Raw genomic sequence first — 24,173 nt, forward strand, 5'->3', positions numbered from 1 at the left:
CTACCTTGATAGAAACCTTAAAACATAATTCGTTTTATGCATGTAGCTCTGTGAAATTACATCATATATAGAACTATGCAAGTGCCATCCATGGAACCCTGGTTCAGAATAGCTGTCCTAGACATTAGCATATCTTGATAATCTATGTGCAGAATACTACAATGTAATTTGTGCAAAGAGGTAACACTGTAACTTTTCCGAGGCAGCTGGTGAAGTGGGCCTTGTGCAGTCTTTTTCACACTGATGGCTGTGTGTAACATCAGAAAGTCCAGATAGAGCTAAGAAGGTCACCTAAAACTGTTGACTTAAGCGCAGAGCAAACATTGTTCTACACTGCCGTTTGTTGGTCCAAATCACAGCTGCATTTCTTGCAGTGTATTATTATACAGTATTTATATAGCACCAACATATTACGCAGTGCTGTACAAAGTCCATAGTCATGTCACTAGCTGTCCTTGAAGAGGGCTCACAATTTATTATCACTATCATAGTTATATATCTTTAACACAATCCAAGGTCAATGTTGGGAGGGAAGCCAATTAACCTAACTGCATGTTTTTAGATTGCGGAAGGAAACTGGGGTGCCCACAGGGAGAACCTGCAAACTCCATTAGATTAGAAACTGGGAACCTAGCATCGCAAAGGTCAGAGTACTTACCTGTCTACCTAACTGAACATATCTACTTTGTGTAGTAGATTCCTAAGATGTTTTGCTCCTATTGGTTACAGCCTACATTAGATTTATAAATGTATGGATCACATAGGGAACCCATCATTGGCTGTTATTAGTCTCTGCATCTTGGTAAGCTACAAGGATCCTTCTAGTTTTAGGTGGTTGCTGTTGTGCTCCAGCCCAGGTGGTTAATCCTCTTAAAGTTTTACATTATTGATTTCATGTATTTTTTTTCTTCTGAATTGGAAAATGTAGACAATTGAAATGTATACGTATTTTGCGCTGTTCTATTTTTACTGAATACTTACCTTCTATTTCTCCTAGAGCAATTTTTATATGCCAGAAATGCATAAATATGTGGCCTGAATTTCCTAATAGCCACGTGAAAAGGAAAGCAAAACTTTGTTTTTGGGACAGCAAGGTATTGGGAATCTAACAAGAAGGGTCAAATGTACATACTCTATGCACTGGCTCTGGGCATTACATATCTATATAATAAAGAACACTATTTGGTTCTTTATTACTCTTTAGGCAATTATTTCCTATGTAACCAAAATGTTGAAACAAAAACATTTACATATATATTTTTAACGTAACATTTATGCCAATCCATTTGGGATTAGGCATTTAGCCAGTTAAATGCAGGCCTAAATTCTCTGTTTTTGAAGTATTGATAATATAACACTAAAAATAAGACAAGTAATAAGTGAAGCTATTTAGTAAAAAGTTCAACACATGGATGCCCTTTTAAAGAAATTGGAATATAATGCATGTGATAATTTATTGCACTACTAGGACATAACAGTAAGAGCAGCTTTCATTTATTTATTATTCATAACTTAACATAAGAAAAACACACAAACTCACAGACTTATCTCAAATTCACAGAAGGTGCAGTGTATGGAGTACGTGTCAAAAGCGCACACTGCTTATCACAACACAGAGGGGAAATAAGAACTTTCAACCCTCACAACAGCAGCCAGCAAAGTTAAAACTCCTAAAAAAAAAAAAATGTGGGGCCCACTATTAAAAAAAAAAAAAAAAAAAAAAAAAAGTACAAAAGAACAAAAAGTACAGCGAGTAGAAAGAAACTGCCCAAAATATATACATAAAGAGCCAGTACTAAGCACTATATGGGGAAGATTGCACCAAAGTGGTGCACTGTTCAGGCTTAGCTTGTGCTGGCAGGAAACACAAAAAAGCATCAGAAAGAAAAATATAAATAAAAAGGGAAATACAATACACTTTTGCAACACTCCCCAATTAAAAGCTTCCAGAAATCTGATTCAACAATATTGTTTAAAGCCTTATACATTAAAAGCAGAACAGAACTTTTGCTCAGTTGTGTCCAGCAGCAATCACAAGGTTTGCAGAATGCCTTTTGCTGCTTTGGTTTGAAATCCAGAGTAGTGTACTTAGGAATCTGGTCATTTTTGCAGAATATATGAAGGCAAAAGTTTTGGTGATCAAATGTGCTTTAGTTTGATCAATGAAAATTGTAAAGGGCCATTGCCCCCAACAAATGTGTAGTTTCACATAGACAGGCTCATTGGCTTACCTGGTGACCCCCCCCCCCCACTCCTTACCAGATTCCAGAAATGGGATCTCAGTTCCCAAGTATACAGCCACCCACCTTCTGTAGTCATGACCAAAGGGGTCTCCTTACCCATGGACAAGTATTGGTTTCATGTAATGCAGAATGTGGCAGTTGGTACTAAAAGACTATGTTAGGTAAAACACTAGAACAGAGAATTCTTGTGGGAAAAACTTGCCAATGAAGTCCCTGAGAAATATTAGAAACCAGTACATAATTAAGTACCTATCCATGACTGAAATAACAGTTTCGCAAGAGTTAAACCTTTTAAAACAGAAGAAAAAAACCTGCCACAGCTTAGTACCACTATTGTAAAATCATACAACAATATTTAAAAACTAGAATATTTATATATTGATAGTAACACAATACAATCTATGTAGATCTTTAGTTTACTCTGAAAGAAAGAAATCTGCCATTTGTCAACTGGGCTGTTCAGCAGAAGAGTTATTTTCCAAGGCCTCCTGCTCTAATAAAATGTTTTCCAGGTCCATTAGTTTCTGTATGAGAAGGGCATCCAGTTGCTTTTTTTCCACAGCTGCTCTTCGTCCCCGCTTGCAGATTGTCAAGACCCTCACTTTGTACTTGGCTCTCTTTGGCCTGGGCAATGTACAGTCCCTAAACTCCAGAATTCGTTTTCTCTTTGTCTGAGAGAGAGAAATGAAGACACCATTCTTCTCTTTGGGTTCTTCAAATATTGTTTCAAGGCTCCTAAAGAGAAACAGCAAGGAGAAGAGTTTTTAAGAGAACAAAAAAGGCAAAGATCAAAAGATTAATATATTTATAAAGATAGGTGAAACAGTAGGGTTAGCAGGTTGGAATTGTCTACCAATTGATGGGCTCCTATTTAAAGGAACAAGGTACTTTCAGTCTACCCAGTATCTCTTACGCCAATATCCCATTTACATATGTAAGAGGGAGATATGGTAGAATCAATGTCCCCCTGCCAGAATTTGATATACATCAGAGATCAGGCCCCTACCTTCTTGTTCACATACGCAAATCCGCCCAAAAAGGGTAAGCAGAGCAAAGCTCAAGTAAGGGCCGATTGACTCAGCAAAATGATGTATTTGGAGGTAGCTGTAATAGGAGTTTGCAGACAATTCAAAAAAATTCTCCTGCAATTCTTTAAAGTGGAGCATTTTTACATGTCCTATGATGTATAACAAATAAAATACTCCTTTGGATTGCCAATGGCAAGCCATCCTACTGGTATTACCATCTGGAATTTGTACACAAAATGGGGAGCGGCCACTTGTTAAGCAAAACTTTTTGCCAGATGTGTTTGGTAAATTGGATAGGGGACAACAGTAGATTATCTGATAGCGATACCGTAGAGCTCCAAAGCATCCATCCAGCTGTTAAGGAGGGCCAGTGTAGCCCATGAGGCTAATTGATAGGAGATGAGTCACACTGTAGTATTTAAATCCCCCTAGTTCCCTCTGGGGAACATAGGACCGTTTTCGCCAATCTGTGTGTTTAGTAGGCCCATATAAAGTGCAACACTTCCTCTTGGAGGTGTTTAAGCACCGATGGGGAAACTGGTAGGGTTTCAAATAGATACAGTAATATAAGAAGTACTGACATTAATAAGGTAGATAAACCCAAAACATCCCCGGATAATTACATTTATACATTGTTTGGAAGAAGGGGGTTAAAATATTCCTAGTTCAAATTTTACTTGGACAAAAGTAAAAAACACCAAAAAAAACAAATCTATGCTGTACATCTCTGTAGTAAGTATAGCAGCAACATATTACACATCGCTTTACAAAGTCCATAATCATTTCACTGATCCATGTTTGGATGGAGGTCCCCAAGCGCCATTTGAGATAGCTCAGACATTGGGTGTGCATTCAGACATGTGGGCACCATAAACACTACTGAGCCACACTGCACTGTTGCTTGATTATTCAGTGATTTTACCTTTTTAAATTTGAATTTGTGTAAACCTAAATACTTCAATGCTCAAAAAAATGATTTGTTCTTTATCATACATGCTTTGTGGCCATTGGTGAGCAACAACCTAAAAAAAGCTTTTCTTCTTTATCTGGTGCACTAGAAACAGATCATCACAAAGTTGCAAACAAACGGTATGTTTAACGGAACTGGGAAATTCTGGCACTTCTAATATAGTATGCAATTAGTTTTTTAAGTTTTCTTTAACTTACCGAGCTGGTGGGGATTTGTAGTTCTTGTTAGTATAAATATCCTCCAGACTGTATTCTTTCTTGTTTACCCTAAAATTGAACAAAGAAAGTTTTAGCTGATTGTATACATGTGGATAGGTATTTAAACTGTATTGAAAAAGATCAGTAACAGTGACAAGACTGATAGAGATGGAGAAGGGCCTGCTTTCTGTGTGTAATTCTGAAGTCACCTGTCTCCAAGTCACTGAATACAAACAAACAATACCCTCCCCTATAACCTGTGTTATGCTGTGCCTATATCTATTTACCTATTTTTACTTAGGAATGCTACCCGTTCAGAATGGATGCCAGACTACTATAGGCCATATGTATACTGTACTGGCAACATAATTGTGAACAATGCCCCATTTATGTCAAATTTAATATTTCTGATTTAAGATTCTTTTATACTGCCCCCTCATAAAATAGTTCCAGCTAAGTTTACTAAGCGGTATGTGAGACATGCTTATTGTTTTTATTTCTGTTTTAAGCCTAAAAGTAAACAATTTAAGTAAATTATCTAAAACATAAATATAGTATATATGTATGAAAAAAGAAGAGTATTTTTTCTTACCGCCTTGGTCTGGGGAGACCCATAGGAGTCAGATCTAATGGAAGCTTTTGAATAGTTTTGCGAATTGGAAATTCAGAAACTTTTAGAGGCCTTTGTTTACCCTCTTCTTTCTAAAAAAAAAAAAAGAAGGGGGGGGGGGGTTTAGAAAGAAAGGAAAGAAGTGATTTCAGGAAAGAAGGTTTGCATAGAACTAATAGGTAGCTAAACATTCATAATAAAAAAACTAATGCTGGAGAGGATATGGATTTATTGATTTACAGAAAAATTAAAATAAGATAAAATCACCTTAAAAAAAAAAAACAAAAAAACAAAAAACCTTTTAAAAAGGGCATGCGTGGGTACCTCAGGAAGCTCTATCCTCCCATTCTGTTTTTATCACTGTGGTGTAAAGCTAAGTTATATGGATCTGTCTGGGCTTTACTTTTTATTTTTAAAGCTTCTAAAACCTCTAAAATATCCCAGAAGAAAAAAAAACTGCTCTGACCCTTCTGCGATCTTCGTCACCATGGTGAGGCTGCAATGGCTCATGGGAGATTGGGATCATCAATTAAAAGGAAAAAGCACTAAACTTGCTAACCAATCAGAGCACTAAATGATTAAATTACAATTACAGGAGCAGGTTGGCATGGAAACAATACAAAACTGTTCATAATAATCAAAAAGCTGGAAAAAACTATTGCTGGAGAGAACATTGATTTAAAAAAATTAATGGAAGATTGCCTCACTTTCAATCTTTGAATGAGACATTAAGGTAGTTAGTAAATCTCTCCAACACGGGGAAGAAAAGAAAAATCCACTCAAAAGTGCTCTATTTAAAAAGCAGTGATCCAACATTCCCCCACACATTCCCTTGTGGGAATCTTCTAGGTCCAGGTGTTTCAAAGGCAGTAATTGATTCCCACCAGGGAATGTCTGAGAGAATGCCAGATGCACTGCTTTATAAATAGAGCCCAAAAAGTAAAGCTATACAAACTTCCAGGATTCTCTTGCTGTTTATGTCTCCCAAAGAAATATTTCTCCTTAAATTATTTTCCAAATGAGCCTAAGAGAGAAATCACTTATAAGGAGACCCCCGACAGCAGAGACAGCAAGACTGTGATTTTAGTTTTAGGTCAGCATCAAATGCATGCTATATCTGGTGAAGAAAATGTATTCTGTTTTTTAACGTTTTGTCCTTACCTCATTTTCCTGGTTTTGAGGCTCAGCTTTTGCATGAGGAATATTCAGTTTTTCCTTTTTCTCCACAGGACACACTTGCATATTTGATCTTATCACAATGCATGGAGGGTCGTGACTGTCTTGCAGAATAGACACATTGTGATTTCCAAGTTCACTTTGTTTCAGATCGGGTAAAGAGTGTGGAGCCTCAAGACTATTAGCTTGTGGAGGAGACAAGGAACATGGGGTTTTCACATCATTACCCTGCTCACTGGGCACAACATCTGTAACTTCAATACCCTTCTTTTCTTCCAAGGTCATACAACCGGGAAATCTAGGAACTTCTTGCTGAGCAATTAAATAATGCAGAAGCTTGATACCAATATGTTGCTTATTAGATAAATTGCATAGATGTCCAAGACCATTGCCATGTTCGATGGACATGCCACATGATTGTCCAAGACCATTACCTTGCGCACTAGACAAACTGCAGGAAGGTCCAGAACTTTTGTCTTTCTCAGTGGAGAGTTGACAGGTAGGCTCACAACTATTATCTTGGTCAATTGGCAAATAATGGGTTGGTTTGAATGCTTCTTGCTGAAGAGATAAATTGGATGGGGGCCGAAGCTCTTTGCTTTGTTCAGTAGATAGAATGCTGTTGGCTTGCACATTGGACAAAATATTTGGAGGCTCAAGAACACCATCTTGTTCTAGAGACACACAGTGAATATGACTAAGACCATTGCTTTGCTCAGTGGACAAAGGAGGTGGTAGCTCGAAACCGCTCACTTGCTCTGTAAATAAACTGAAGAAATCCCCTTGTTGCTGGTAAGGCAAACAGTTTAGAGAGTTGGCATCTTTGTCTTGCCTTGTGAATAAACTGCATGAAAGCCCACGACCACCATCTTCATCCAAGAATAATCTGTTGGCATGTTCAGATAAAGTAGATATGCGGTTTGAAAGACAAGAATATTTCTCTTGCCATGATGACACAACCTGAAGTTGTGGTTCATGTGGTGTAAGAGAGTTCTTTGGTATCAAATCAGTAGCAGGGTTGAGAAATGGTACGCTAAGAAAAAAGAAAAAAAAAAAAACACAGATTACAGAAGAACTATATATTTTACGTACTGAAAATACCATACAAAAATACACAAGCATAGTGGTTTTAGTAATAGAGTTTTTTGGAACCCCTTATGTCCCTAAAGCAGACTTATTTTTATTTTTTAAATTATAGTACCTTAACCTTTTATCCCTCAACCTAAATAATCACATATAGATTTGTATTTATAGATGTTGTATTTATTTAGAGCTGGACCTCTGTCTAATCAGCATTCAAGGAAGTTGTAAGGCGCCCGAAAAATATAGGTATGCAAAAAAGCACATTACCAGACCAGGAGTAAGGATTGGATAACAGCTTCAGGTAATTCCCAGTTCCTCAAGATCTAAGCCTCATTAGCAATGCTGCTAAACTAGTAACAGTAAATAAGAAGGACCCTTAGGAGTGCAGGCTTAAAAGGGACAGAACAGTTTGAAAATTTGCAGCTATCCAGACAACCTTGAAAGCTATGATAAACTGCACCAGAAAAGTATTTACTGTGTCTATATTTTGATGAGTATTCTGTTGAAAGGTGGGGGGTTGATATTGGACAGAGTTCACCACCCACTGCAGATTAACGCTCTTACTAGCAACTATTGTAATAGATCAATATTACAATTCTAGAAAATGCAGGCACCACACTGTGCGTAGGTCACATATCTTCAGACTGAAAAGACATTGGTCCTGATTTATTAAAGTGCTCCAAGACTGGAGAGGATACACTTTCTTCAGTGAAGTTGGGAAATCCAGAATACCTGGAATGGATTCCTAAAAGTAATTTGCTATTTGTTAGCAAAGGTTTTCAATCCTGTACCAGACCCATTTCAGGTCTGCTGAATCACCCCACTTCACTGAATAAAGTGTATCCTCTCTAGCCTTCGAGAGCTTTAATAAATCGAGCCCAGTGTACTGGGAAACTTTCACCTAGGCTATGTTCAGACTGGCAATGAGATTACGGCTTTCTCAATTATTGGACATTGAACCGCTGTCTCAGGAAAGAGGCTACATGTAGCCCCCTAACACAGAAGTCCAAAAGATAATGAATGGAGATTGACCGTAAACAGTACTGAACCCTTTACTGCTAAGTGCGAGATCTTTAGGAATCAGAGTTATGGTGAGAAAGCCTAAGGGGCTGGCAAGATGCCAGTCATTGGGAGTAGCGGGAGGTTGCTTGATCCTGCTGAAGGTCTAAAGCTTCTCTAAAAAGGAAAGTGAGCATCTATTCTCAATTTTCTGCATGACAGCTTGCTACGTATTTGAAGTGTATGCTAAAACTTGTAGATTTCATACATTTCCCTGTGACTGCAACTTAGGGCTGCCATCTAAGGTGTGGGAAGTAAGGGGTAGTTCTGTAGTGGACACCCTAATCAAGCAGTGCTGGAACTTTAGATATGGGAAAAGTTTGCCTTGTATGCAACCCAGAAAGTTATCATGGAGGCCCTGCTGCCACTATTAACCTTTAGTAATCTAAATTTATACTGTCTTAAAAGAATATACTGTGTTGGTTACCTCATGCTTAGGCTCTGGTTTGGGTTCTGTGAACTGCAGTGAGGGTGCGGTGTGGCAAAATCAGAGTTGACAGAAAATCCATGGCGACTCCACATAGACATCACACGGCCAAGTGAAAAAGCCAGAGAGGAGAACAGTTCTTTTTTCCAGGAAAACTGTGGTGGCAATCCCTTTAGTCCATGTGCAAAGTGAGTCACGGAAAGTTTTTGGACGGTGGGGATCCTGCTTCCCAGATTTCGTTTCCTGGTCCACAATCTGTAACAGCCAGGAGATGAAAGTGCAAGTACTGTATGAAGTCCAAGCATTGAGCATCCAGACTTTCTTTTAAATTTATCTCTGTAGCAAGAGTCAGATTTTGAAGTGCCCAAACACCTGAAGTGTGGGTTCCAGTGAGTTAAAAGCTGAATGCTTTCACTTGTAGCAGGGAAGTGCGGAGAGAGGAAAAAGGATAAAGTCCACTCAGAAAGTTGTTTCGAATTAGTTACAGGAAGAACACTTTTAAACATATAATCAGGGGGACTGAACTTAATAAAGTCTGATAAAACTCCTGGCTCTATTTTCATGTGAAAAGATACAGGGAACATGGTTGCATTCAAGGTAGGCAAGGAAAAGCTGCTAGTAAGATACGAAGGATAAAGATCCATAAATTGTGAAAGAAGATGGTCACGGCTCGATGGAAAGTCAATATTCCCTGCCAACTGGGAGTTTATTTTCATATTTACACAGGAAAAAACATTCAGCAATTTTCTTGCCTGAAGCTGAACATTTCTGAAGGGAACAAGTTTTGTAGTGCTAGATGAAGCCATTGATCGGGGTGAAATCTCACATGGTGCAGTTAGTCTACTGGCAATTGCTGATAGTTGGTGCAACAATGTTTGTTCTGCAGTGCACTTGTCTAGAGGAAGGACATCCTTTCTGACCTTCTCTACATAAGTATAGGAAGTTACTTTTGGAACAGAATATTTTGATGGTAAAAGTCTACGGTTAGTGAAATTGCAGGTATGTGTGGGGAAAGCTTTAGAAGGTTTACAAGTCTGCATGCTGGAATTTGGGATATTATATTTTTGCATAAAAATGCTTTTACACTTTCTGCTTGGCTGTCTTCTCATTGATATTTCACTGGTCATATATTTATTCCTGGAAAGATCTCGGATTTTAGTTATTTTGGAAGTATCTTTCCCCGAGGGAGGATGAAGATTGAGAGATTTTTGGAAACTGGTATCAATACAACCTTTCATGTCCAAACTAGGTGGTTGGCCACAACTTTCATGACTAGTCTTTGGTCTTTTTGCTTCTTGTATCATCCAAGTAAGGATTTGAGGTTGACGTTTAGGTGTACAATTTTCATTAACAGTAACCCCCATTTCCTTTCGACAACATGTAGGATGTGTAGGGCAGTCTATTGATAACGGACGATTACATTTTAACGTCAGTGCTTTCTTATTAGTAGGCAGAGGTTTTTCAGGCCTGCTACAAATTCTTTTGCGTTTAAGTGTTCCAACTTGTTTTTCAGGTGGAGATTTTTTCCCCTCAAATAATTTAAAGTGAGATGGTTGGTTACAAACAAAAAAAGATTGAATGTTTATTGTTGAATCTTGATGAATTGATGATGCAGAGGGCTCAAGGTGTATCATTGTATGCAAGTATTCAGAAGACCCTTTGTAATTTAATTTGTTACTAGATCTAGTGGACATATGTGTGCTTCTCCGCTTTATTTTAGAGCAATTCAAAGGAGAGATCAATTTATCTTCTTGTAAGACAGTACTTTGTACAATACGGCTGCTAGAGAATGAAGTATGAGTGCAATTTTTTGGTTTTTGCAAACAGGCATCTTTTACCTGTGAATAGGATTTTGACTCCCCTTCACTTCTGATTTCAACTACTGGAGAACAAGACAATAGCTTTACATTTGCAGCTTCTGAACCAGAAGAAAGGAATGTGGCCTGGCCAATTGTAGGATTCACATTTCTGGAAGGTACACCTTCATTTGATTTTTCCACCCTCTGGGTCCAAATTGCACGACCACGAAGCGGGCTTTTTGGAACATTACATTTATCATCCGGCCATTTCAAAAGAAGAGGTTTTATAGAGTTCAGCTGACCTGAAAAATGCACTAAAAAGGAATGTTTTTTATATTCCCACCATGGCAATCTATCATATTTTAAATAGTTCCATAACTTGAGCTTCTGGAATTTTGCCTTTTTAAAAATAGTGTTAGTTCTATTCAAAGATAATGCATCAGGCACACTGGGCGGCTTTAATAAAAAGCGAAAAATATCCACATAAGGTACAAGGGACATCTGCGGTGTGATTCCCAAAGGACTAGCCCGATCAGCTACTGACTGGCACTCTGCAGGTGGTGTTTGACAATGCACTTGAAAATTATCCGAGCCCAAGCTGGTGTTAATTGCTAGAGATGTGGATGAGGACTGGCTGTGACTGGAAAACATTGAGTTTTTAGGTTTGGTGATTGCATTCAGATTCTCAAAACCTGAAGACAATAGATTACCTTCAGACTGCTTCCCCGTAGTTTTGTCAGAATCAGTGCTTGTTGCAATCCTGCAGGATAAGATTGTGTCACATCCAAGATTAGGTTCTGTGCTGTGAAGGTCCATTAACTGTGTGGTGCAGTTGACTGTAGGCAATTGAGCTACATTTGATATAAGGGGAAGCTTTTCATTTTGTAAAATGGTGTACTGCAGCTCCTGTGTCATACCATCAACCTTTTCAAGGTTATTGGGACAGTTAAGATCTTCAAGACAATCTGAAGAGACGCTTTGTATATGGACGTCACATTTCCCTGTGTTGAGCAAATTAGAACATTCCTGTGTATCATATGATTTGGCACACATGTTGTCAACGGTAGTTTGAATATTTGGTTGTAAGGTCACACTCTCTATTGCATTAAAACATTTCAAAGACTCTGAGAGCAAATACTTAGATATGTTCAGTGATCCAACCTCTTCCAAATGACTCTCCTCTTTTACCACCAAAGAGTTATTTGAAACAGGTGTACAAAGACAATCCTTTTTATGTTGGCTTTCCTTACAAGAAGTCATATCAAGTGGCTGCTGGGCACAAACGTCCTTTGACTGTGACACATTCTGCATGTGCATCAAACAATTTTGTTTCGGTCTTGTATCATTTTCAGTCATATTTCCTTCAAATCTTGTGGAAAGCAAAGATGCACGGCTTTCTCCAATATCAGAGCACTCCAATTCCTTGCAGATGAAAGAGTCTTTACATAACACAAGGCCTTCCTGTATATCACACTCACCTTGTGTTCTCTTACTCATATTATTTGATGTACAAGAATAAAGTGGCACTTTTTGGTCTCCAAGGCACATACAGGAACTTCCATTACTTGGATCATTGGACAGTCCTGTTTGTTCTAGGGAAATGGCCACAGTACATTCGTTATGTTCATCTGAAGGTTGCCCAGGTGAGTTCTGAAGCTCAGTTACCAATAAAGAGACTTCTGTGAGCTTCCCTGAAGAATCTGATTCTTTTAGATCTAGAGACTTATTACTCTTGCACTGCAGATCATCATCTTTCACATTCTGCTCAGAAAGTAAACCTTCGTCCTCCATACATATAACTTTATCGGACACAGATTTACTTAAAGTTTGGTTATCTGTAAGAGAGAAAATAAATTACATGCTAAGTCTCCAGTCTCTTACTCAACAACTGTATTGTCTGAACCATTCATTTTTCTGAAATGATTGAACTGTATCTGTCTAATAAAGGGACCATCTGTCACTCAGGCCTATTGGATCTTTCTTCAGACTTTCATATTACATTGAATACAGTAGCCTGGTATGCATGATTACAAATATATAACAAACTTACTGTGAATGGTTTAACTAAATCAGAACATTTTATGAACTAAACCCCATTTCTAGATCAACTAATATTTGACTGTATTTGCAATATTCAAATGTCCTTACCTGCCCTATATAATATTCTTGTTAATAATTGAATTTAGGGTTGCATCATCCCCGGAGTCTCTTACACAATCCCGTCTGTTAATGTACCACAGACTGCAAGGTTCACTTTACTGGTGTGCTTCCATCTAAAGCTACATACACACGTGCAATGGTTCTTGTATGATAATCGGCTCAGGGCTGATATCGGACGACGGTGGATGGACAGAGAACGATCGTGATGCAAGAAAAGGAGAGAGAGTGCGGCGGGGTGCCACTCCATCGTTCTCCCCTCTACATAAAGCAGAACAGTACTGTATTTTACAGCATTCGTTCAAGCATTGGGCAGTCGTTTGTCGTAGGAAAGGATCGTCACAGATCCTTTGCAGCGACAATTATTGTACAATTAAAAAAAACAAAACACCTTTTACCTTGACTTCTGTGTTGCTGTGTTCAGTGTTGTACCTCCACCATCCTTTCAATAACCCTGCAAAACAGTCGAGCCCAAATCTCCAAAGAGGGTGGTACAACACTTCAGTAGCAACTGCTTGCTATATTGTAAATACCTGGCATTCCTTGGGAACTTGCTAAATGGAGACTTTTTTTTGGACCATTCTTTTTGCAACACAGCAAGTTTCCATTTACACAGGGTATACAGTTTAAAACTAACTAAAACAAATTATCTACCGGATAGTTGTATTTAATTTTCATTTAATTTTCTTTAAGCAAAGCTTTTTCTTTGCACTTGACCATTGCCTCTAAAGAGAAAAATTACCTTGAAGATCTAGTCCTCCTACAGATCTCTTTCCAATGGATTCATCTTACACATACACACACCGTTTACCACCCTTCATCTGAATGCTTATAACAGATACCAGTTCATTGTTACATGATCTGATCTAAAATTGTCCATGTATTTCCAGATTTAACCAGCCAGGAATTTATTTAGGAAAAGGTTTAATATTGTGCATGTGGCCTGCTGATGGTAAGAATTAAACCATGCATTACCTTTTACATGAGGCTCAGCAGAAAGCTCAGGAGGAATGTCGATTTCAAGCATATCCTTCACAGAAGCAGATTCAACCTAAAATTAACAAAGCCATTGTTACAACATTGCAGACTCTTATGCGTTTTTTTGTTTTGCAATTTGATCAGCATTTAATTACAACTAAATATTAATTTATTAAAGCAATTGTTTGATCAACACCTGCTTAGCTGACAATTGTTCAAACCTCCACTGCCGTCTGATACCAAAGGTTTACCCTAAAGTGTACCAATGAAATAAATCATATTTTAATAAAAAAAAAAAGTGTAAAAACCATTCTATTTACCAGTCCTTGGGGATCCATCTTCTGAGTAGCACTTGCAATTTCCATTGAAGTACCCAGCATTACAGACGGGTTTATGATATAGTGTCCACCGCAGTTCTGGCTCCCTGTACAAGATGGAAACTCAGTAATGTTGACAATATCGGTTTTTGGCAGGGGGTGCTTTTGATCAGTTTTCAGATCTTCCTGATCCTTGATATCCCAGTTTGATATTAGATTATCTATGAAGTGCACATGTAGTATAGGCCACTTGTGGTTTTCCGTATTGCTCAAGGAGGACTCCAGTGAAGGTATCTGGCTCTGCTCCTGAACATCAAGTCCCAGCATTATGACATGTGATGAGGATTAATGTTCTGACCTGCCTGCAGGTCCCTAGGGGAAAAAATTGATTGTGTTACATTTTTTTTTTCAAAAGTAAGTTATAAAAAATATAACTGTGACATGTTAGCGGTTCATCACACAATTGACAGTACAGCAATGGCTGTTTCCTACTCATGCAGTGTGTTTTATATCACGTACAACCCCAAGAGTGTATAAGAGGTGATAATGGCCACTCCCCCAGTATGAGCGATATATCCACTATGATTAGGTTAGAGTAGTAGTGATGTGCCAAAGGTCTGCCTACATATCCACTCCTCTTCAGTATCACCCCCTCACCCAGTGTGTATCTGTGTTATATAACAGATGTGGTGATCATGCTGTGATGGTGATCATGCTGTGGCTCCGATTACATATCCACCATCACCAGACAGAAGTATAAATAAAACAGAAGCAGTGACACCACTGCAGAGGATTCTATATTCTACTACAAGCAGAAAAGAGGGTACCACCAGTATAATCCAAGCAGTCTGTAAAGATCTGTTGATACCATACAGTCTTTGATTACAACTGAATAAGTGTAGAAGTGAAGGACAAATTATGACAGTGCCATGGTTGCCCCCACACATTTGCTAAGATTTTATTGCATAGGTAAAAAAAGAAATTACACTGCCCCCATATAGCCATCACAGCTAGATAAGAGGGAATAACAGATGATACTGCCCCTGTAAATCTATTACACATGGACAAGGGGGAATAAGTAAAACAGAATAGATGCCGGTGCCTTGGCTGTCCCTACATATCCATTACGGCTGGCTACAAGTACAGAAGTACCAGAGAAGTGATAACGGGGCCATGTTTGCCCCCATATATTTTCTATTAGCAGAGGATAAGAGTAAAACAGAGAAGTGGTGTTGGTACCCTGCACTCCCTGTATATTAATTACACCCAGATATAAAGTGGAAGTAAAGGAAAATGATGGTCGTGTGGGTGCCCCCACATATTTGCTATGAGCAGATTGTATAGGTAAAGCAGAAATGAAGCTGCCCCTGTATATATATTACACCCAGATAGGGGGGTATAACAGATGAAGCTGCCCGTGTGTATATATAATATACCCGGATAGGAGGGTATAACTGAGATGAAGCTGCCCCTGTATATATATTACACCCAGATGGGAGGGTATAACAGAGATGAAGCTGCCCATGTATATATTTTTCACACCGATAGGAGGGTATAACAGAGATAAAGCTGCCGCTGTGTATATATAACATACCCGGATAGGGGGTATAACAGAGATGAAGCTGCCCCTGTGTCTATACTATACCCAGATAGGGGGGTATAACAGAGATGAAGCTGCCCGTGTATATAATATACCCAGATAGGGGGGGTTTACCAGAGATGAAGCAGCCCCTGTGTATATAATATACCTGGATAGGGGGGTATACCAGAGATGAAGCTGCCCTTGTGTATATAATATACCCGGATAAGGGGGGATAACAGAGATGAAGCAGCCCCTGTGTATATAATATACCTGGATAGGGGGGTATACCAGAGATGAAGCAGCCCTTGTGTATATAATATACCCGGATAAGGGGGGATAACAGAGATGAAGCTGCCCCTGTGTATATAATATACCTGGATAGGGGGGTATAACAGTGATGAATCTGCCCCTGTGTATATATTACACCCAGATAGGAGGGTATATAAGAGATGAAATTTCTCCTGTATATATATATTATACCCGGATAGGAGGGTATACCAGAGATGAAGCTGCCCCTGTATATATATTACACCGAGATAGGAGGGTATACCAGAGATGAAGCTGCCCATGTATATATTATTCACCCGGATAAGAGGGTATAACAGAGATGAAGCTGCCCCTGTGTATATATATAGTATACCCAGATAAGGGGGTATAACAGAGATGAAGCTGCCCGTGTATATAATATAACCAGATAAGGGGGGGTATAACAGAGATGAAGCTGCCCCTGTATATTTATTATACCCGGATAGGGGGGTATAACATAGATGAAGCAGCCCCTGTGTATTGAATATACCCGGATAAGGGGGGATAACAAAGATGAAGCAGCCCCTGTGTATATATTATACCCAGATAGGGGGGGTATAACAGAGATGAAGCAGCCCCTGTGTATTGAATATACCCGGATAAGGGGGGATAACAAAGATGAAGCTGCCCCTGTGTATATAATATACCTGGATAGGGGGGTATAACCGTGATGAATCTGCCCCTGTGTATATATTACACCCAGATAGGAGGGTATATAGGAGATGAAGTTTCTCCTGTATATATATTATACTATATTATACCCGGATAGGAGGGTATACCAGAGATGAAGCTGCCCCTGTATATATTATTCACCCGGATAAGAGGGTATAACAGAGGTGAAGCTGCCCCTGTATGTATGTATATATATAGTATACCCAGATAGGGGGGTATAACAGAGATGAAGCTGCCCCTGTATATTTATTATACCCGGATAGGGGGATATAACAGAGAAGAAGTTTAGAAGTAAAATGGAAGTATCGATAGAGCCCTGACGTTCGCCGTATATTCGCTGCGACCAGCTAAGTTTCACTAAAGTAAAAGTTGAGCCGTGTCAGCAGGCCGGAGCTGTCAGTGTCTCCCCTCCTCCTCCCCCCGGTATGTGAGCTCTCCATACCCGGCTTTCACTCCTCCCATCCTGCGCCTCGCTCCCTCTCTCCAGCCTCTCACTACCTCCGAAGCTTCATGATTCCGTCACTATCTCCTCCCGACCGGGCGCTCACCTCACTTCCTGCCACCATCCCTGACGTCATCTCCGGCCACACGTCACGTGAGCTCTTCAAAGTGGTACCCGGGGCTTCCGCTGATATAGCGCAGTGCCCGAGCCCTGGTTCACCAGGAGGCTGGTTGGCAGGTGAATTTCGGGCTCATTAATAGCTGTGTGTCATTTTACCCTCCCCACCCGTGCCACTTCCTGTCTGATCCCAGCATGTCCCCCTCTGTATTTCTTCCCCCTGTACCTTTGCCCAGTGACAACTGTCATTTCTCTCTTTTTCCTGTTCCTACAGGGTACAAGCCGCCATGAGAACCAACAAAGTCTACAAGCTGGTCATCCACAAGAAAGGCTTTGGAGGCAGTGGTGAGGACACCCATGTCACCTCCTATTTTCCTCCCTGCACACATTGCAATGGCTTTATTTACAGGGACCATTCCTAGCACAGTCACCATGCATGGAGTACAGTCTTACTGATTGCTTTCCTTATAAATCAGCCATGGACTGAGTGTTAAAGCCTGGATACTGCAGGGTGGGACTAATACTTTGTGTGTAATCAGCGGTCTCTCTGCTAAGTCTGACCTATAACTCTATAATCAGTGGAGTAAATGTTGCCTGATGAATGGAGAGCTCTGACCCAGCAGGTACTCTGCATAGAGACTGCTGCTTCCACACAGGATCATACCCTCCATCATGCTGACAGAGCACAGGCTTGTCTCCATGCCTGTTGTAGCCTTTTTACAAAACAGTAAGTTGGACATTCCCTGTGGGAATCTTCCTGGTCCATGTGTTTTAATGGTAGTTATTGATTCCCATCAGGGAATGTTTAGCAGAATGTCAGATTCCCTGTGTTATAAATAGAGCCCTAAGGGTTTTGTTGGGTTTTAGAGTTTGAACCCTGTCAGTTGTAGCAATACCAAATCCAGAGGAAGGTTCCCTGAAATAGAAAAGGTGATAAAATCACCTAATATAATCGATTGTTAAAGCAAAGGATTTAGGAATAAAATGGTACTGGTTAAAGACTGTGTGCAATCACACAATGTATTCTGTGATGTGTATTTTAATCTATCTTTTAGTAACAGGCTTGCTGTCGCAAGTTCCATTCTCCTTCCTGAACAAGTTCAACAGATCCAGGTGTCTCAGAGAGCCAGGGAGAAATGCAAGTTAAAGGAAACCACTGCTACCCCCCTTCTAAAAATGTTTGTACACTGCTTGGCATACTAATCTATCCTTTTAGGTCACTAACTAAAGCAAAAGTCAGGCAACTAAGATTGTAACTCCAACCAGTTATGTTACATTCTGGCCATTCAATTCCTATTCACTGATCTTTGATCAAAGTTGAATTTATTGTTTAGGTTTTTCTTAAAAGTATGTGGAAAATCTAAAGCAGGTTGGACATTAATATTGTAATATGTATTGAGTACTTTAGAGGCGGTTAGTGATGACAGTATCTTTACTTCTTTCTGTACAATTGTAATGTAGTTGGGCAGTCAGGCCTGTGATCCAGGTTTGCTGAATCACTCAGCTTCACTGATGAAAGTGTATTCTCTCCAGCCTTGGGGAGCTTTAATAAATCGGGCCCATTGGGAGAAGGGCTTCCTAATCAGGGGAAGGTTTAGGCTTACTATTTGGCCAATGTTGGCTGTCAGATGTGATGTGTACATGGTATAGGCAGTTTATGAGAGATGCCATAGTAAAACCTCTGATTGGATTGTTTAACAAAGGTGAGTGCAGGTAAAGCAGAGGTATTCAATTCATATGGATTCCCCTATAGCAGTGTCACACGCTCCCTATGTATACAGGTATGTTTTTCTCTGTGAAAAATATGTAAGCCAAGTGGTTTAAGGCTTGTGTACATGTACCCAAGGGGATTTATGTTTGGTGAAGTACTAACATGGAGTGTCTACCTTTTGGGTCACAATGCTATCCCTAGGATACCTATATGATTCCAAAATCAATGGGTGTTATTATTATTTTATTATTATTATTGTTATTAAATGGGATTTATATAGTGCCAACATAATATGCAGCACTGTACAATAAATACAGATGGCAAATGACAGACAGATACAGACAGTGACACAGGAGGAGGCGAGGACCCTGCCCCGAAGAGCTTACAATCTAGGCGGTGGGGGGAAGTTTCATACAATAGGAGGGGGAGATATGGAGTGTTGGGAAATAGTGAGGGTTTAGGAGACAGGAGAAAAGGGTATCAAAGTTTGAAGAAATGGGTTTTGAGTGCCCTTTTAAATGAGCAGAAGGTAGGAGCAAGCCGAATAGGACGAGGAAGACCATTCCAGAGAGTCGGGGAAGCTCTAGAAAAGTTGTGCATGTGATGAGGTTATGAGTGAGGAAGTCATTAGTAGGTCATCGAAGGAGCGGAGAGAGCGGCTGGGGGAGTACTTTCCTACCAAGTCAGAAAGGTAAGTGGGACAAGAACTATGGAGGGATTTAAGGGCAAAGCACAGGAGCTTGAATTTGATTCTCAGGTGGAATGGAAGCCAATGAAGTGAACTAAAAAGAGATGTGGCAGAGGAGGAGTGGTGGGAAGGATGGATGAGTCTGGCTGCAGCATTGTATAGAAACCTGATATATGGGACAAAACTCAGCTATCTTTTTTTTTTTTTTGTGTGCAGTTTTCTGTAAATAGTGTTATCGTGTGCCTTCTTAAATTGTACAGGTTTGTTTGTATACAAATATATTTATTTGTTGTATTGCACACTATCAATGGTCATGTTTCACTTTTGAATTAGAAATTCTAGTTACAAAAAATCCAATATACACTCATAGTGGATGTCTAGTTGTCTAAAGTGAAATGTTAGTTTGTTGGAAAAATAATATTTAAATTGCTGAAGTTTTTAGGGTTAATTGAAATGTCCTTAAAAATCTCATGAATGTGTGTCCTTGTTTTGCTTGAGAAAGATTGTACCCCTGGCATTCCTTCAAATGGGCTGGTAATTTGCCAAAGATGCTGTAAACCTCAGAATATTTCCACCTTACTATCTTAGGGGTACATTATTCCATTTTATAAATTGCCTTGACTCTGACTTTAAGGATGGGAATTGTAGACAAACTAAACTACCTTACCTATGTAAACCCTGATATCAGGTTAACAGGTAATGTCAGGCTGTGGATTAACCTCCCGACCGTTAAGCCCGACCTTGGTACGGGCTAAAAAAAAGTGCTAAATTGGTTAACCCCGAGATTTTCCTTACATTAAAATCCCCACTTACCTGGTACCGCTGTGCTCATCCAGCGTCGTGTTCGTGTTCCAGCGTCGTCCTCCGTCGATCGTCGTCCGTCGATCTCCCTCTCCAGCGTCGGGTGTCTTCTCCTATACCAGCGGGACCGGTAAGAAGCCGGCGGAACACAAGATGCCGTGTGCCTTCTGAAACGAGAAGCCGTCCGGCGGAGAAAAAAAAGATGCTCGGCTTCTCCCTGCGTGCGCGATGACGTCGGCGCGTGTGCGGGAAATTCAAATTCAAACTCATTCATTCATTTTGTATTGGATTCAATACAAACTCCTGTATCCTGGATTGGATACAAACTCCCGTATCCAATCAAATACAAAATAATTCAAAACAAACTCCAATAAATACACAAAGTTTTAAAAATTGCCACACTAGGGAGGTGTTTTAGAATAATATAGTACTTTACAATATAGAGTTATACAGAGTTATTGCTTTTTCAGTATTTTCAGAATTTTTGATTTGTTTATGTAGTCATGTGTAAGCTGATTTTTGTGTTTTTCCTTTAAATTTTATTAAAAGTAATTTTTATTTTTACATGATTGTGTGTTTACAACATTTTTTAGATTCATAATATCTACTAGACCCTTGTTCGGACATATTTCTGTAAGTTACAGGTCTACAATTTAAAAAAAAAAAATTTGATGAAAAACAGTGGAACACTTTTGGTACAGAAATCTAGACCTCAGTGTAACGCTCAGGTGGTTAAAATAAAGTCATTGAATAATAATAAGTTACAAAATTGATTGTTTACCAATTATTTTTTATGTAAATGTTTAATGGCTAATATAAAATGACCAAATAAAGTAAATGTTTAGAGGGAAATTGTATTTGTGTAGTATGTGGAATCGCTTCTTACAGTGATCAATAAACATATGAGAAGTTGCCTTTAGTTTCTGAATTTTAATATGTTGGTGGAACAAAGTACAAAATATTTTATTCTGTACTATCAATATTTGGTTGACTAAAATATCTTTATTATAATGTAAAATAGTCTATGTAGGTATTTATTGCCACGGAGCTCCACATCACACATATTAATAAGGCTATATATATTTTGTTTATAGGGTTATGCAATCCCAAAATAGAGGGAGTATGGTGGAATAATATGTTCCTAACAAATCAAAAATAAAATTGGCTAAATGTGCATGCAGTATAACAGCTTGTTTGGATAAACTGTTGAGCTGTGATGTGGCACTGCTTACCAGAAACACAATTTTAATTGCTGGGTATCTGGGGTAGCTGCAGATGCTTTCTAGGCTGTTGAACACTTGAAAATAGCTATAGCGGGAGCACTAATCCCATTGTCTTGCATAGAAGAAACAGGGGTATAGGAAATGGAAACACAAAATTTGTTTGTACTTGTTCCTCACAAACGTTTCCAAAATGCCTTTCATATCCCTCAAAGCTGCTTAGCAGGTGTTTGGAAAGTGTTTTCACTCAAGCCTATGAAAGCAGCTGTCCCAGCGACTGACCATGAGACTGAAAATGCAACATCTCAGCACTGATTGAAAACTGCAAAGCAACTGTAACACCTACAAATAAACCTTCCTGCCTCTGTCATTTATTCCAATGAAAACACAAACAACACTAGGAAAGTACTTTCCCAACCACATCTATGTGAATAAGCCTCAAGGGAGGAAATCAAACATGCTCAGATGTGTTCATGTATTAAAAATGTAACTGCAATAAACACCTGTTCACATATTATGTTTTACTAACATACAGCTGTTTTCCTTTTTTTCAGAGGATGAGCTTGTGATAAACCCCAAAGTTTTCCCACACATTAAGCTTGGAGACATTGTAGAAATTGCTCATCCTAATGATGAATATAGGTAAGGAGCACCTTGGGTGTGGATGCAGAAGTATGCAACCAAGGCATTGATCTTGTGTTTTTTTTGTCCCCTATCCAAAGCATTTTCAATTGTTCTGGGCTGCTATAACTTAATTGTGACTGAAGCTTGAAAACAATAAGGTAGATGCTTCAATGGTGGCTTATGGTAACCTTATTCATACTTGCATTAAACATCATTCCTAGCCTTACTGTTTCTAGTGAGAAAACACTGCTATTTTTGCATTACAGTGTGTCTTTTATAGTAGCTTTTTGATATGGTAAAGAAGTGATTTGTTTCCTTTGGTAAATTTTTTTTCTTTTATTAAATTGTATTTTTATTGAATTTTCCAAACAAATAACAACAAGTATGACAATTAACAATAACTAAACAAAGTATTGGAAACAAAGGTAAGCAAAAATAAATGAATTCCAGTTGTAGCATTACCAGGTCTTTTCATGAGATACCATAGTGAAATATAGGGCACATTTAGGGGATTTAAGGCATGTTTGTTCTGCACTCATTTAGTCTTTTGTGACCCATAAAGGAAAATAACTTGTTTTCTACTTATCTCATTCAGGCTGGGTCTACATGGACGGTTTTAAAAACACATATAAACGTTCCTAACACCTTTATTTATGTTTTTATGCACTTTTACAAGCGTTTTAAAGCTTGACTTTAAAATGCTAAAAAACTTTTATAAACGCCTATGACATGTTTTACCTTTATAAAAGGTTTACTTTTAACCCTTTCAGAGAATGAGTACAGAGGGACATAAAACCCCTTACTGATTCACTGAAAGGGTTAAAATATGTATAAAAAATTGGACGAGGCTTTAATTTTAAATTATTTTTTATAAATGAGTGTGTTTGTGTAACTAAACTTTTTTTTTTTTTTTTTTTTTATACAGGTTATCCCAATGACAGGATGATTCCCACGGCTGCAATCACGACATGAGCACAGCCATGGGACTCCTCCTGACAGTGAGGGATCCCTGGGCTCTAGGGGCTAAATGAGGACAAGGCTCTCTATTCAACCCTAGTGCTTTGTGATTGGCTGAGGTTTTTCATTTCTCAGCCATTCAGCCTTATTAACAAGTACTAGTAAGGTACAAATATCTCTTACCAGTTGTTTTGGGCAAGTATTCAGAGTATTTACAAATATTACAGAAGCTCTTAAAGTCTTGTTTTGTAAAATAGTGTATTTTTATGTAAGAACAACATGTACAAAAATATAATCCTAAATTTTAGTTGCTGTTGGTTTCTGTACTTCACACCTTCTGTAAAATCTGTTTTATTACACGAAAATTGTATATATTGACTACACCAGTTAAATTATAAACATATAAATAACATGTACTTCACACTTTGTTTGAATAAATGTTGATTACATTTTTCAAAAATAAAATTTTAACACAAGTAATCCAAACAAGGGTACAAATACAACATAAACCATACAATATGGAAATGAGAAGGGGAAGAAGGGAAAAATAAGCCCTCTGACATCCCATGAGACTGCAGACTCTACTCTGAATTTAGGAGCCATGCATCGTTGGTGCCACACTATCACAGAAAGCTGCATTAGGTGGACTAGCAGGCTCAGTGCATGTTTATGGAATTAGAAAACTAATTAAAGATGAATTTGTAATTAGGTGTGCCAGTACATATTTTATTTTTAAATTGAAGCCATATTAATCCAATAAAGTATAATTGTATTATTACTTTTTACTGTTACAATTACATCAACTTGTGGTGTTATCAAACTGTTAATTTTTTTGTTTGCCTTGCAATTTATTTTTTGCTACTTATGTGCTACTTATGCTTACATTTTGCCTTTATACAGCCCCCTGTTATTGCAAGTAAAATCTCTAAAGGAAGACTTACAAAAAGGTAATATATTTTTGATTTGTTATACCACCGCATATTTCAGTTATGATCTTTTTCTTGCTTGT

General features: G+C 38.6%; 2 protein-coding genes across 12 annotated transcripts in view; one reads left to right on the plus strand and one right to left on the minus strand.

Annotated features, from left to right (window-relative positions):
- Nucleotides 1-1,440: 1,440 nt before the first annotated feature.
- PRR14L (proline rich 14 like) lies at nucleotides 1,441-17,240 on the minus strand. 4 transcript variants are annotated; one of them, XM_072415543.1, is made up of 8 exons: nucleotides 17,153-17,240; nucleotides 14,048-14,416; nucleotides 13,725-13,800; nucleotides 8,794-12,427; nucleotides 6,210-7,257; nucleotides 5,031-5,140; nucleotides 4,439-4,507; nucleotides 1,441-2,978 (listed from the first exon to the last, which is right to left on the minus strand). In XM_072415543.1, the coding sequence occupies exons 2-8, from the start codon at nucleotides 14,369-14,371 to the stop codon at nucleotides 2,690-2,692; spliced, it is 5,550 nt and encodes a 1,849-aa protein (XP_072271644.1). In that variant the 5' UTR covers nucleotides 14,372-14,416; nucleotides 17,153-17,240; the 3' UTR covers nucleotides 1,441-2,689. The 4 variants fall into 4 exon arrangements, with proteins under 4 accessions (XP_072271644.1, XP_072271643.1, XP_072271646.1 ...); XM_072415542.1 differs by lacking the exon at nucleotides 17,153-17,240 and adding an exon at nucleotides 17,047-17,141; XM_072415545.1 differs by lacking the exon at nucleotides 17,153-17,240 and adding an exon at nucleotides 17,103-17,135.
- Nucleotides 17,146-24,173, plus strand: part of DEPDC5 (DEP domain containing 5, GATOR1 subcomplex subunit) — a 44,546-nt gene continuing 37,518 nt past the window's right edge. For all 8 annotated transcript variants that reach the window (XR_011921417.1, XR_011921418.1, XM_072415547.1 and 5 more), the window contains exons 1-4: nucleotides 17,146-17,283; nucleotides 17,438-17,508; nucleotides 22,138-22,225; nucleotides 24,065-24,111. Coding sequence is in view for 6 of the 8 variants with exons in the window: in XM_072415547.1 (XP_072271648.1) it covers nucleotides 17,451-17,508; nucleotides 22,138-22,225; nucleotides 24,065-24,111 (193 nt within the window). In the remaining 2 variants the exon portion in view is untranslated. The remainder of the gene's footprint in view (nucleotides 17,284-17,437; nucleotides 17,509-22,137; nucleotides 22,226-24,064; nucleotides 24,112-24,173) is intronic.

This window comes from Pyxicephalus adspersus, chromosome 6 (genome assembly GCF_032062135.1).
Source record: "Pyxicephalus adspersus chromosome 6, UCB_Pads_2.0, whole genome shotgun sequence".
NCBI lineage: Eukaryota > Metazoa > Chordata > Amphibia > Anura > Pyxicephalidae > Pyxicephalus > Pyxicephalus adspersus.

Excerpts from the sequence above, each read along its gene's own strand:
- PRR14L (XM_072415543.1), bottom strand. The coding sequence starts at position 14,371 with ATGCTGGGACTTGATGTTCAGGAGCAGAGCCAGATACCTTCACTGGAG. Across the intron at positions 13,801-14,047 it reads AGATGGATCCCCAAGGACTG|GTTGAATCTGCTTCTGTGAA; the intron begins GTAAATAGAATG and ends TGTTAATTTTAG. Across the intron at positions 7,258-8,793 it reads AACCAGAGCCTAAGCATGAG|CGTACCATTTCTCAACCCTG; the intron begins GTAACCAACACA and ends CTTTTTTCTTAG.